General features: G+C 43.6%; 1 protein-coding gene across 1 annotated transcript in view; it reads left to right on the top strand.

The window, feature by feature from the left end:
* LOC116939867 (uncharacterized) overlaps positions 1 to 9,291 on the top strand; it is a 153,056-nt gene extending 143,765 nt beyond the window's left edge. The window contains exons 8-9 of the mRNA XM_032948801.2: positions 1,621 to 1,742; positions 8,096 to 9,291. Of these exons, the coding sequence (XP_032804692.2) occupies positions 1,621 to 1,742; positions 8,096 to 8,321 (348 nt within the window). The 3' untranslated portion in view covers positions 8,322 to 9,291. The remainder of the gene's footprint in view (positions 1 to 1,620; positions 1,743 to 8,095) is intronic.
* Positions 9,292 to 12,448: the final 3,157 nt, after the last annotated feature.

Below are 12,448 nucleotides of genomic sequence, written 5' to 3'. Positions count from 1 at the left end.
CTTGCTGTGGTTGTCCCGCCTGATGACGGACGCTTGTGTCTGCACCCGAAACGTCGTTGATTTAATTCATTTTATTTTATACCTACGTGACTTTACCGAAAGAACCAAAGAGTATGGATCCCTGCAGTCACGAAAACTTCAAATCTAGATTAGTTATCTGCAATTTTCCTGTCCTGAATTGCAGGATGGCTTCCTGTATGTTCCTGTGGAGTTAATCTGGAAATTAATACTATTATCTGCGAGTTATCTTCATTTTTCTGGTGGAAAACTGGAGTAAATTCTGAGATAATAGGGTCCGTAATGTTTGTCTCCCACATCACCGTGGATAAGAGGTGTTTCTGCTATATATAGTAGAGTATGCATACATAGTTGGACAATTGAAATGTATAAGAACAGTAAAGCCAACCATAGATCTTTGGATGGTCTTGTTTTGGTGTGCATGTTTTTTTTAAAGGATTTTTCAAGAGAGCAGCAATTTCAAAATGAAAAGAGGGGACCAAGAGACTGATAATTGTTCTTTTCTTAATATGAAATGTTATAGGAATATCGAGAACAGATGAAGAGCTGAATATAATCGAGCTCTGAACATTGAGAGTGTCATTGCATTTGTCACAAGAGAAACATGGGTTCCCAAAGGGATTTTCCTTCTGGCTCAATGGCTTATTCTTAAAAATCCTGAAACAATATACTGCATTTAACGCTTACCCAACAGAAGACTACGGGGAGTGGTGGCACTGTGATTTAGCACACTCTTCAACCAAATACCTGAGTTCGATAGCCGGCAACATCCAATGTCAGCGGCCAGTGATATCCGAACTAATCCTGGGCTCCATTCACCAACACACCACTGACTTGCATGGTGAAGTATGGTCGAACAAACCCCATGGCTAACGTGGTGTGCAGTGGCCCACATCCAGCAGTGGATTGATAACGGGCTCAACATTATATGTAAATAAATGCCTCTAATGTTGACTGTGAGGCATGCAATGCTCACTCAGTTCATCAATAAATTCGATTTGTACACTGATGGTAAATGCATCAAATTATGCATGTAAGTATGAATTACTTACATTTAAGCATGAATTACTTACAACTTGTACAAATAATATTCAAAAAGCAAATGTATTTCTTTATTTTAAACAGAGTTGTGGAGTACCGTCCACCCTCCCCGATGCATGACCGTTCATGGCATCTACTACTATTACTGCTACTGTTTTTGTTTTATCAGGTAAGGGTCCGCTGAGCTATACAGCTCTTTTTTAGATGCGACCTGGCCACAAATGATTGCCCGACAAAGTGGCTTATCGCGTGGACATTTACAGGAGCCAAAATTCCCGAACACACATTTTTCTAAAAGTGAAAAAATACAAAAAAAACCCAGAGGACTCGGAGAAAAAATCCACGCGACCACGGGGAGAACGCGCAAACTCCAAACATACATCAGCCATCAGGGTCGGGATCGAACTCACGTCCCCCTGTGTACGAGGTGAGGTAGTTAACATCTCGCCACCGTGGCACCCCACTGGGGAAGCGATGTGTGAATCGCCACAACGCCCCTAACTGACTGCACCCTCGCGTGTCTTCTTCTTCTCTCTCTCTCTCCGTGCCCCTGCTGCCCAGGTGGGCTACAGGCAGCAGGGCAGCTGGGGCGGGGCCAAGGGCAGGAAGATGGTGCTGCTACGGGCCGGCAGCGGCCACACGCGCCGCCACACCATCCACACCCCACTCAGCCCCTTCAGCAGGTGCCCCCATGTGCCTCAGTTGCGCTCCACCGCCGCCGCCGCTCCTGCTGCTGCTGCCGCTGCTGCACGGTTCTGCCACGGCCACTTTTCCATGTGCTCACAAAAATACATCCCCATATCGCTCTCTCCACACATATATATAAAAAAAAATTACGGAACCCACCAGCCACACGGACTTCTTCTGGAAGCGTGTCACTTCGGCAGCATCGGTTGCTCACGAAGCAAATTATGGACCGGTTTTGACACTTCAGGTGTGTCGTTCACAGTCAGGCTTGCTTGTGTGTTCTGTTTGTTGAACTTATTTCGCACCGACCATAGCGGGCCGCGCTAAACGGAAGTGTGGGGGAAAGACAGCAAAACTAAACAGAGAAAGCAGTTCTCAAGAACCAATGCTGGTGAACTGCCAGGACTTTATAGGTAAGAGCCCTTTCTGTTAGATATGGGTCCAAGCTTCGAGGAAGGCTGCGTGACTGATAAAATGTGTAATCGAAAATATATATGTTCATTTTGTTTTATATGGAGGGACGGATATTAACAGTAGGCGTATTTTCTCCTTATTTATTTTGTTACTCATATTCCACACAGTTTCCTCCAGCATCAATCAACGAGCGCCACATTTCCCAGAGCTCAGTGGTAACTGACATTCTCCCGTGTTGATTTTTTTTACCTTTGGCTCAGAGCCGTCAGTAGAGATTAGTGCGACTTCAATGCTTGTGTGAGCATAGAGACGCTGCGATTTGCCTTTCCTTTGTTTTGACTGTGAAATCTCATAAAATTTGCTTATTAACGCCGAACATTATGAGAAACGCCGCTGCACCGCACCTTGTGTACGACGGAACATAGGAGACACAAATCGTCGCAGCCCACTGAACAATTGCACACGGCCGCCACCTCGGGCAACGCTTTTCCCCTTCCCCACCGAACCCCCATTGGTCACCCTTGTAGCGATCACGGGCCGTCGGGATGAAGATTTGCACCACAGTGACCGCCCGGCACAGTTGTGCAATCAGCACGGCTATTATTGTTGTTTAAGATTCAACGATAACAAGCAAGTAATGCACCGTGCATACAGAGTGCCTTGCGCCGTCCAGAGAGAGCATTTGATGCATTATGGCAGATATATATTGTTGTTTGAGAAGTAAACAAAAATGCCTATTGGGTGTTATTTATAAATTACCAGCAGTCCAGTAAACGTGTAACGTCGGGTCAACGTATTTGAAACCGTTGGACCAATGTTGGCCCAACTTCCCATGTTTAATGGGAGGCCCTCTTAGTTGGTGGATCACTCTGTCATGATGAAGCCAATGATAACACAGAGCTCTCTTTCCAGACTTAAACGCACCTCCAACATAGCCACACTCGCTTGAGGGGGTGCCCATCTCCATTGCTGGCAGTGTTAAAGTTTGCGGTTTTTATTTTAGCTAACGGTGGCTAATGAGTTGATGAACACGATGGCTATGGGGAATCAAAATCCATGCGTGACTTTGACAAAATGAAATTAACTAGGATGAACGAAAATGCAGACTAAGATGTTATTGGTTCTATCGGTAATGTCACGTAGAAGATAAATAATAAAATAATAAAAATCAAACATTATATAATACAATTCTCACGACGTTTCGGCCACAACGCAAGCAGCCGTCCTTCTTCGTGACTTTGCCGAAAGAGCCAAGAATATGAATCCATGCATGTCACGAAAGCTTTAAATCGAAATTCAGACTAAGATGAGTAAGGTTATGAGAGACATGAGCGCACCGAGGGAAGTGAAACATGGAAATGTACTGTTTGTTATCTCTTATTAGTCATGCTCGTTGACCCAGGAAAGTCTCACCGAGTCTTTTTCAGGACAGCCCATGAACATTTTCGGAATCGGGGGCGATGTTGCTTTTATGCAATCCCAGTTGAAGAATTTACAGGTCAAAATGTCAGCATTGCCATGCTTGGCAAATACCGGTTACATTGTATGTTTCTTTAGCTATGGAAGGAAACAATATAACCCAAAGGAAACCCATGCGGATCAAGCGGAGAGCGTATACAAACTCCCGAGTTGGGAATCGAACCCAGACCCTTCGTGCTCTCAAAGCGCAGTATTAACACTGCGCCTGAAAGCAAGGAGTATACCGATTGATCGTGTTCACTGATTGGCTGACGGCAAGGGGGAGATTTGGGAGTCCCTCGCAGCAACATGTAATAACTAAATGTTTGACTGGTTTTTGCTGGCCATGACCAGTCCTTCTGGCAGGGCCCACTTTCTCTAGACTCTAGAGGCAAGCTAATGTTCACTTGCCACTAAGTGGTACTCATTGCACACCCACCAGGGGGATAATGGGCCCGAGGTGACACGCAGACAGCATTCGAGCTTACAACCGGAAGGTTGTCAGTCAAGTGTTCTATAACTATAGTGCCACACGGATCAATTGTTATTTGAAAATTGTTTATATTAGAAGTTCTTCGGGTTATATGACATCGGCTGTCGACCGTTTTATCGCTTTGTTCCGGAGAGCAGTAGCATACCTTCAAGTCAGACGACCGGACTTTGGAAAATTGCAGACCGACAGGTGATTGTAGCATCGTGACCTTTGAGCCCGAAAGGGATAATAAAGTCAGGTGACCCATACATCTTTATTGCACCGTGAACAGGGGTGAAGTAAAGCCAGGATTATGTTTACTATTCCTTTTATAACTCCCCCTAATAAAGGATGTGTTCAAATGTATCTTAGCAATACAGAATTTAAGATGCACTTTTAGTGGCTGTGTTGCAAAGGTGCATTGTCTTTATAGGGCCATTTAAACTCGATTTAGTACGGTTTAATTACACAACCTTTGAGATTCGTGTCCTCATTTTACAAAAGTACACAGGTCACTCCTGCATGTGAGACTATCCTGCTCTCTTGAATTCTCACGCGGGTAATTAAAAAAACATGAAACTGAATCCTCGTGCCAATACAGTAGTTATCATGGCCACACTTTTTACTCTTGCATGTAATTTTCAAATGAAGATTTTCGAATGACTGTAATTTACAATTGTAAAATGTATTAAATAGATCATATAGGTTTTTTTTGCGTTAGATCGCGTAAATATAAATGTGTCGTTAAACCCGCCACCACCTGACACGTAAACAGAACGTGCCAATTCGTTACGAGTACAGCACACCGGTGTGTTGGAGAGCAAAGCCACAACATTTACAATCTGAGTACGACGTTTCGCCAGTAATTACAGCTAGCTTCATCAGGCGGACAGCCAGACAAATCAGCATCATCAGGCGGAGAGCCAGACGAATCTGGCTGGCCGCGTGACCATGCTAGCTGTAATTACTGGTGAAATGTCATACTCAGATTGTAAATGTTGTGGATTTGCTCTCCAACATACCGGTGTGCTGTACTAGTAACGAATTGGCATGTTCTGTTTACGTGACAAACCTTACTAATTAGCTGTGTCAGGTGGTGGCGGGTTTAACAACACATTTATATTTACACGATCTAACCCAAAAAACCTGTATTTTGGATGATATTGGTCGCCAAAACCTACGTGTTAAACTGTATGAAATAGAGTTTGTTTGTTCGTTCATGGCAAATAAATGTATGTGAATACTGCATATTCATTATCTAAGCAAACAACACTGGTAATAATAAAGTGTTTAATCGCAGCAACATTCAACAATGCAAGTTTATCTGTATATGATTGTCACATCACTGAGCATGGTGCATATCACTTCGAAGTACAAAGTCTCCGATCAAACAAGCTTGGGGTAGCTCATCTCCTTTGACAATCTGGAGCCAAATACGTGAATTCCACGTTCCCATGGCAGGGGCCAGTCTATCCCTATGATGGCTAACTGTTGACTTCCCCCTGTATTTATTTCACTTGGTATTTACTTTGAAGTGTACCGTGGTGTTTGTGTTAGGGGAAAACAAGTATGACAGTTTATACCAATTACAGGCAAATACCTCGTTTGTTCGTTGTGCTATATCCCCTAAGGACTCTGTTCTTGTCGTCTGCAATGTTAATAGTTTTGTATTTATTTTGTTGCTGCTGCTGTGCTCACCGCAGAAACACGGATCTCCCGGGAACTGTCTAAACGGCACCATCTGTGTAGCAAATAATATGAACTCAAACTCAATTATGCTTCTCATTAAAAAAAAAAAATGTTTATTCATACGGCATCGTAAGACACGAACCGGTAGACCGAACCTCGCCTGATTTTGATCAAATGTTCACTTTCTATGTTTGTGTCTGCATCTGCACATCTGTCAGACCATGACTTGACTCCTGAAAGTCCAACTGAGCCAAATGATCATGATCATCGTCAGCCAGGTTCAATCCACCGTTGGATGAAAAGTTCCCAAAGCTGATGCCACCTCTCACGGGCCTGCGTTGCAATAACAATTATTAATTAACACCTGCTCGTGAACCGATCTGATCGCCGCATCTCCTTGGTGAACGCTTCCCACTCCGTTTTAATGCTTGACCATCGCTCGTCATCGCTTCGAGCCACGACCTGTGTGCCGCGCCCAACCGAGCCAACTTGCTTTTGTTAACAGTTGGTGACCAATTTTGATTTAAATTTTGATTTAAAGCTTTCGTGACTGCAGTAATTCATATTCTTAGTTTTTTCGGTAAAGTCACGTTGAAGAGAAACAACAAAATAATAAAATATATATTTAAAAAAATTCTCACGACGTTTCGACCATAACTCAAACGGTCATCTTCAGGTGTGTTGGTTTGCATAAATTTATTTTTAAACGGCGCATTTATTTATTCATAAAAACGTTAGCGTCACGCGCAGCGATTTGGCAGTTTACCCAGGACTAGTCCATCTATTTTTTTTTTTGAAAAGAGGAGGGGGGAGACGACATTTTTTATAATGTATGCTGTCTGAAAGCCACTGTAAGCGTGAACAGATACAAACATTTCAAACGTACGTGTGTATGTTGAACTTCTTTCGCACCGTACACAGCTAACCGTGCTAATCGGAGGTGCGGGGTAAGGACAACAAACTCAACCACAAAAATAAGTTGTAAAGAAATCCGTTTTGAACCTATATTTAAAAGTACATATAGCGGCAGTGGCTTTCTAATATCGGAAGGAAGAGTGCTCCTGACGTCCGCAGAAGCGCATCAATAACAGACGATAAACACCCACTCCCAGAGTCCCCATATCCTGTCACGGTCCCCAACTCCCCACTCATCCCACACATACACACTATGACCTTTAACTTAGATGGCACGGTACCCTTTAGATACTAAACTTCCATCTTAATAGCTGCCGTAGACCTACATTTTGATTTAAAGCTTTCAGACCGCATCCATTATTTTCGTCTCCCCCCTTCCTCTTTTCCGAACATAGATGGACTCGTCCATCTGAATAACTGCCAAATCGCTCTGCGTGGTGCTAACGTTAAAAAACCGCCACTTTTTTCAAATTTTCTTGCTGTGGTTTTCACACCTGATGATGATTGCTTGTGTTGCAGTCAAAACGTCGTGATAATTTTATTGTTTTATATTTTTATTATTTTATTGTTTCCCTTCTACGTGACTTTACCGAAAGAACCAAGAATATGCCTTAGACCTGTTTGTAAAGGCCTTCAAACATAACACTACGATTTTACCCTCAACAATGCTTCGAAAATATGAAGGCGTGCTTTAAAAAGTAATACAAACGTACAGTATTCGATGAACTCCTGACGTGATTGATTTTTATGATGCTCTCGATGCAAGGCTATGTTAGCTTGCACAAAACAAAATATTTGGTTGTACAAACAAAAATAATGTATCTCACCATATTGCGCTAATGATGTGGATTGGTTGACCGATAGCCTATTCTTTTGGTCATTGAGGCATGAAAACTTCTGTGCAAACCTCTGCATATTTCAACTAAGATAATTCATAATACTTGTATTATTATTATAATAATACTTGTATTGTTAGAGTGCAGTTACTTTTTTTAGTCTTTAGCCTCGGAGACCCCTAATAGCTTTCATCCCGTCCAGTGTTAGATGTTTGGTAGCCAGTCAGATCGTGGTCCTCCTCGTCCTGTAGCACCTTGAGTGGTCGCTTATTCACCACCCTCTCTGCAGCTGGTCCCCCGCTCACACGTCTGGTATATCCCTTGTACCTGACCTAAGAGCCCCGAATCTTTGTCCGTGCCTCTACCTTCCACTGCCCTCTTGTTTTGTTGGATTTGTCTCAATCAGACATTATGCGATTTCTCAAGGAACCTTTCGTTTCGAATGCAAGTGATTCATTCACCTTCCCTCTCTCTTATTTTGTTTGTTTTACAGCCCAAATGAAAGGCACCCATGTATCGCTGTTGAATACACAGAGCTTAACAGTTGTCAATCTTGTCTTTGCAGCACGACCAGTGGAGAGGCAGACTCATCCGTAGCAGAGCTGAAAGGCGCAGTTGGTCCGGGAGTTGGAATCAAAGACGCGGGCACCGAAACCCAGGACTACAAGGAAGGAAGCGGCTCCGAAAATCCATCGGCAGGGGTGTACCATGCGAGGAAGGCCATGTCGCGCCTGGCTGTGGGAGGGCCCTACACAGACAGCGAGCCTGCCGAGGCCCCTGAGAACCCGTGATCTGCACGGCAGGTATGACTGATGCTTGTTTAGTTTCACTTATTCTTCCCGCCTACTTACAACAACAGCAACAACAACAACAACAGCAACAACAACAACAACAACCCCGGGAGGCTGCCGTGGTTGCCGTGGTGTAGTGGGCAACCGACTTGACTTGCGACCCAGATGTGTCCACATGTCGCCGGGATCATTCCCCCCAGCGTGGAGACTGCAACCATGGTGCGAGTTTCCTAACCCGCCCCCCCCCCTTCTTCTTCCAACCCAGCAGTATAACTGGGTGCACCATAGTTCGTGGGTCAGTTGGTCATGTGCGGTGTCAAAAGGCCGCGTGTGTATGTTGGACCTCTTTAGAACCGTACGTAGCCAACCACGGTTGGCTGTGATGTCTGGCCAGTGTGAAAGAGTAGGCCAAAATACCCTCGATATGTGAAAAAAATGTTTCCCCTGCTCAAACAAATGCTGCTCATCCCTCTCAGTGACGCTGTGCTATTAGTGGAAATGCCACATTTCAATGGTGAAGGCCATTCTCTCCAAATGGTAATCGCCGTTGACGTACTTCAAAGTGGCACTGCACTGTAATCTATCTATAATGGTGAGTTGATGAGCTTACTTGTAACCCCTGACCAACACTTGGACTCGCAGCCTTCTGATTGTGTAATCCCAGGCCTCCCTTGTAGAACAGACTTTTGTCCCAGTGGACTCTCACTAGGTTATCAACACAGCCCAAGTCCGTATGTGAGTCATGTGCATTCTGCCACCATAACATCCGAAAAAATGTGCTAACAAAAATGTTTACATTTACATCTAATTTCTTATATATATACACACCTGTACATAATGTATACATTACATTTGCTGCCCTTACACATTTGCCACGTCCGTGACCCTGCAAGCATTATCTTCCTCGCCCGAGCTATTCATCGCATTGAGATGATACATAAATAAATATTAAATAGTGATGGATTGAAAACTGAGTTTGTCACTGTTGTCGTTGCTTTGGTGTGCTTCCCATACACAGAGCTGCACTTTCTTCATCTGCATTGCTGCTTGAACCTACCATTACATATTTATTCAGATGAATACCATTATTAACAATGTGTACTGAATATTTAACAGCCCTTCGTCAGGCCAATGCTGTGTGAAGGGAGAGAAGTGACAAGACGAGGTCAAATATCGCTCGCCATTCGGGCGGCTAACTGCAGCTGGGACGCTAACACGGGTCGCGCCGTTCGTGGTACAATGAACTAATCATTGGACCCTGGACAATTGTACGCGATTAAAAACTGATTTCAGTTGTTTGCTCATCAATAGAAATCCTACCTGTATAAGTGGGTTCGGTGAATATGTTTTTACCATATCATGGGACCTTTTTTGCCAGTATCAAAGTATATATATAGAATATATATAGGTTTCAGCCTTTCTGGCAATAAAACAGGTGCTAAGATGTTCAAACACCAAATAGATTTTTGCAAGGAATCAAGTCTGCATTAGCCACACGAACTTGTGGTGAACATGCAAACACAAACTCTGATCAGATATGCGGTGTCTTTGTGTAGGCCAATCAGTGTCAAAGACAATGCATATATCATCAGAGCATGTCTGTTTCCATGTTCACAAGTACTGTGTGTGGTTAAATGCAGTATCTTGATTCCTTGCAAAAGGTTTATATTTGGTGTTTGAACATCTTAATACTTGTTTAATTGCCAGAAAGGCTAAAACCCATTCTTAATTTTCACACGTGGTTTTTTTTTTACCATTTTCATGAGAGGGAGGGAGAGAGAGGGCGAAACAAACTTCCGACCAGAGTGCTGACTTTTTCAGCCATTTAACAATTTCAATAAATTATTCGGTGACGCTGCTGCATTGGCAGCGGTGCAAAAGCACAATAAGCAAAGAAAACTCAACACATTCGCCCATAATACTGTGGCCTCAAAAGGGAGAAAAAAAATACATATATACACAGAAGGCCACGCATCGGGCGAACAGGTACATTAAAGTTGCGAGTGTCCCCTTGCTCATACAAACATTGGACAATGTTCATCCCCATTGTAGACTCTCAGCCAGCGGGTGCCAATTCCACATTCCTGATGCGGGAGCCAGTCTCTCCTCATGACACCCTTTTTGTTAACGTCTCACGGAGTGGCACTTATGAGTACATTGTATTGCATTTCGCAAAGTCAACAGTTTACCGACGGCGCGATAGGCATTCAACTTGACTTATTGACTTTCCATTCATTGTTGTGAAAGTCAACGAGCAATCAATTAAAGATGTGCTTCACCAGGCAAGGGTCAGTGGGTTACAAAGTCTCTTTTACTAAACAGACCTGGCCGAGATGACTTAGCGTAGGCAAACATCTGTAGGCAAAATAAACAGCAAGGGTGGAATCAATCTCACTTAAGCTGTAAGGCCCACATCAAAAGCAACTATTGCTCATGCGCTGAGGAAGTATACATGTGTATGGGCATGTGCACTATACGCTAGAGCCACAACTCTGCGCCCCTTAATGTCTTGTTGTCGCACATAATTTTTCTTTGTATTTGCTGTATTGGCTTTGAATATCAGATATTAAAAAAAAAAACGAACTTGCGAGAAAGCAAACTTTCGGTTGAAAGCCTTCAAAATAATAATGGGACACAACGGTTCTGAAAGGGTACAGGACCATTCTTCCGTCGTGTGTCTCCACATTTGTTCTGTTCCATACGACTATTGTCAGTAAAGGCATTATTACATTAACATCCAGTTGCCAAACGAATACATTATGAGGTCGCAATCATTACACACGAAGTGCTCGCCACAATTGAACCACAATGCCTTTGCTGATCTCGTCAAAGGAACATAAACCATCATCACGCAAACTCCAGTCATCCTCGCAGCAGCTTTTGGCTGGCCATCCAACAAAGACGGCCACTGCATCGCGCGCTTTAAGACGCGCTTCTGCGACCGTCTGGAACTCTCTTCCTTCTTATATTTGGAAGCCACTGGACCTATGCACTTTTCAATCCAGATTTCAAATTAATTTCTTTATAACTGATTTTCATGATTTACTTGTTGTCCTTTCGCCCGCATCCCTGGTTTGCATGGCCGGCTACGTACGGATGTGAAAGAAGTTCAACATGCGTGCATGCATACTCTTAAACAATCATTGGTGCTGCATTACTTATTTGTTTAAGTGTTTGCTTTAAAAATGATGGATATCTCAGTCCTGGCGAAGGCGAACATCAGCGGTGAGCGGCAATATTTTAGCCAGTCCTGTCCACAACCCTCCCGCGCACCGCCCAAACGTTTCTCACCAACTCATACTGAACACTGGTCAAGTATGTTCGAACAGTCTCAAGATCGACACAGCGTGGGGAGGCCTTCATCCAGCAGTGCATTGGCCGTTACACTGTGTACACTGCTTCTCAATCACCATATTCTCCAGATTATAAGATGTGTTCCTCGCACTACCATCCCACCCCTGTATGTTTTTAGTAAAAGTTGAGGCTGCATCTCATACTCCAGTCGGTGTCAGTGTGTGACCACATTTGTATCTGGGGAGCGGTAGTGCGCTGCGCTACGAACCCGGCAACTCGAGTTTAATTCCTGATTGACAAAAGGAGTGATGAATATCTGAACCAGTCCTGGGCCACCCCTAGGTCGACTCAGCCTCAAATGAGTACTTGGTGCGGTGTGTAAACACCACCACTGGGGAGCCAAATGCAGTCGGGAGTGGTGCCGTGCCGGACTTAATAGGTGCTCGCTAACAGCACTTGCCCAAATAATCTGTGCAGACTATAGGGGGGATTTTTGTCTTTGTATTTTTTTTACATTTGTATAACTTTACCGATACCGGGGCACAAGTTTGACTTGCGTCTTACTTTCCGTAGCATATTTGAATGCGAAGAATATGGTACAAATTGCCCATCACACTTTTTTTTAAGCAATTTTAAGTTGAAATTGTTTTAAAGTCATTTGCAGAAGCAATTTCATTTTCCAGGATATACAGTTATATTTTATACACTGCTGTGTGATGACACATTTACAATGGAAGGCATTGTATCGGAAGGCACTTATATAAACACCACCAACAGTAGTCGCTTCACCCTGCAGAGGAAACTACAGAAACGTAAGACAACATATCACGGGT

The sequence above is a fragment of the Petromyzon marinus genome, chromosome 7, assembly GCF_048934315.1.
Source record: "Petromyzon marinus isolate PM22_M1 ecotype Great Lakes invasive population chromosome 7, UKy_Petmar_22M1.pri1.0, whole genome shotgun sequence".
Taxonomy (NCBI): domain Eukaryota; kingdom Metazoa; phylum Chordata; class Hyperoartia; order Petromyzontiformes; family Petromyzontidae; genus Petromyzon; species Petromyzon marinus.
Note: the sequence above shows the minus strand (reverse complement) of the source record. Positions and strands in the feature narration are given on the sequence as shown.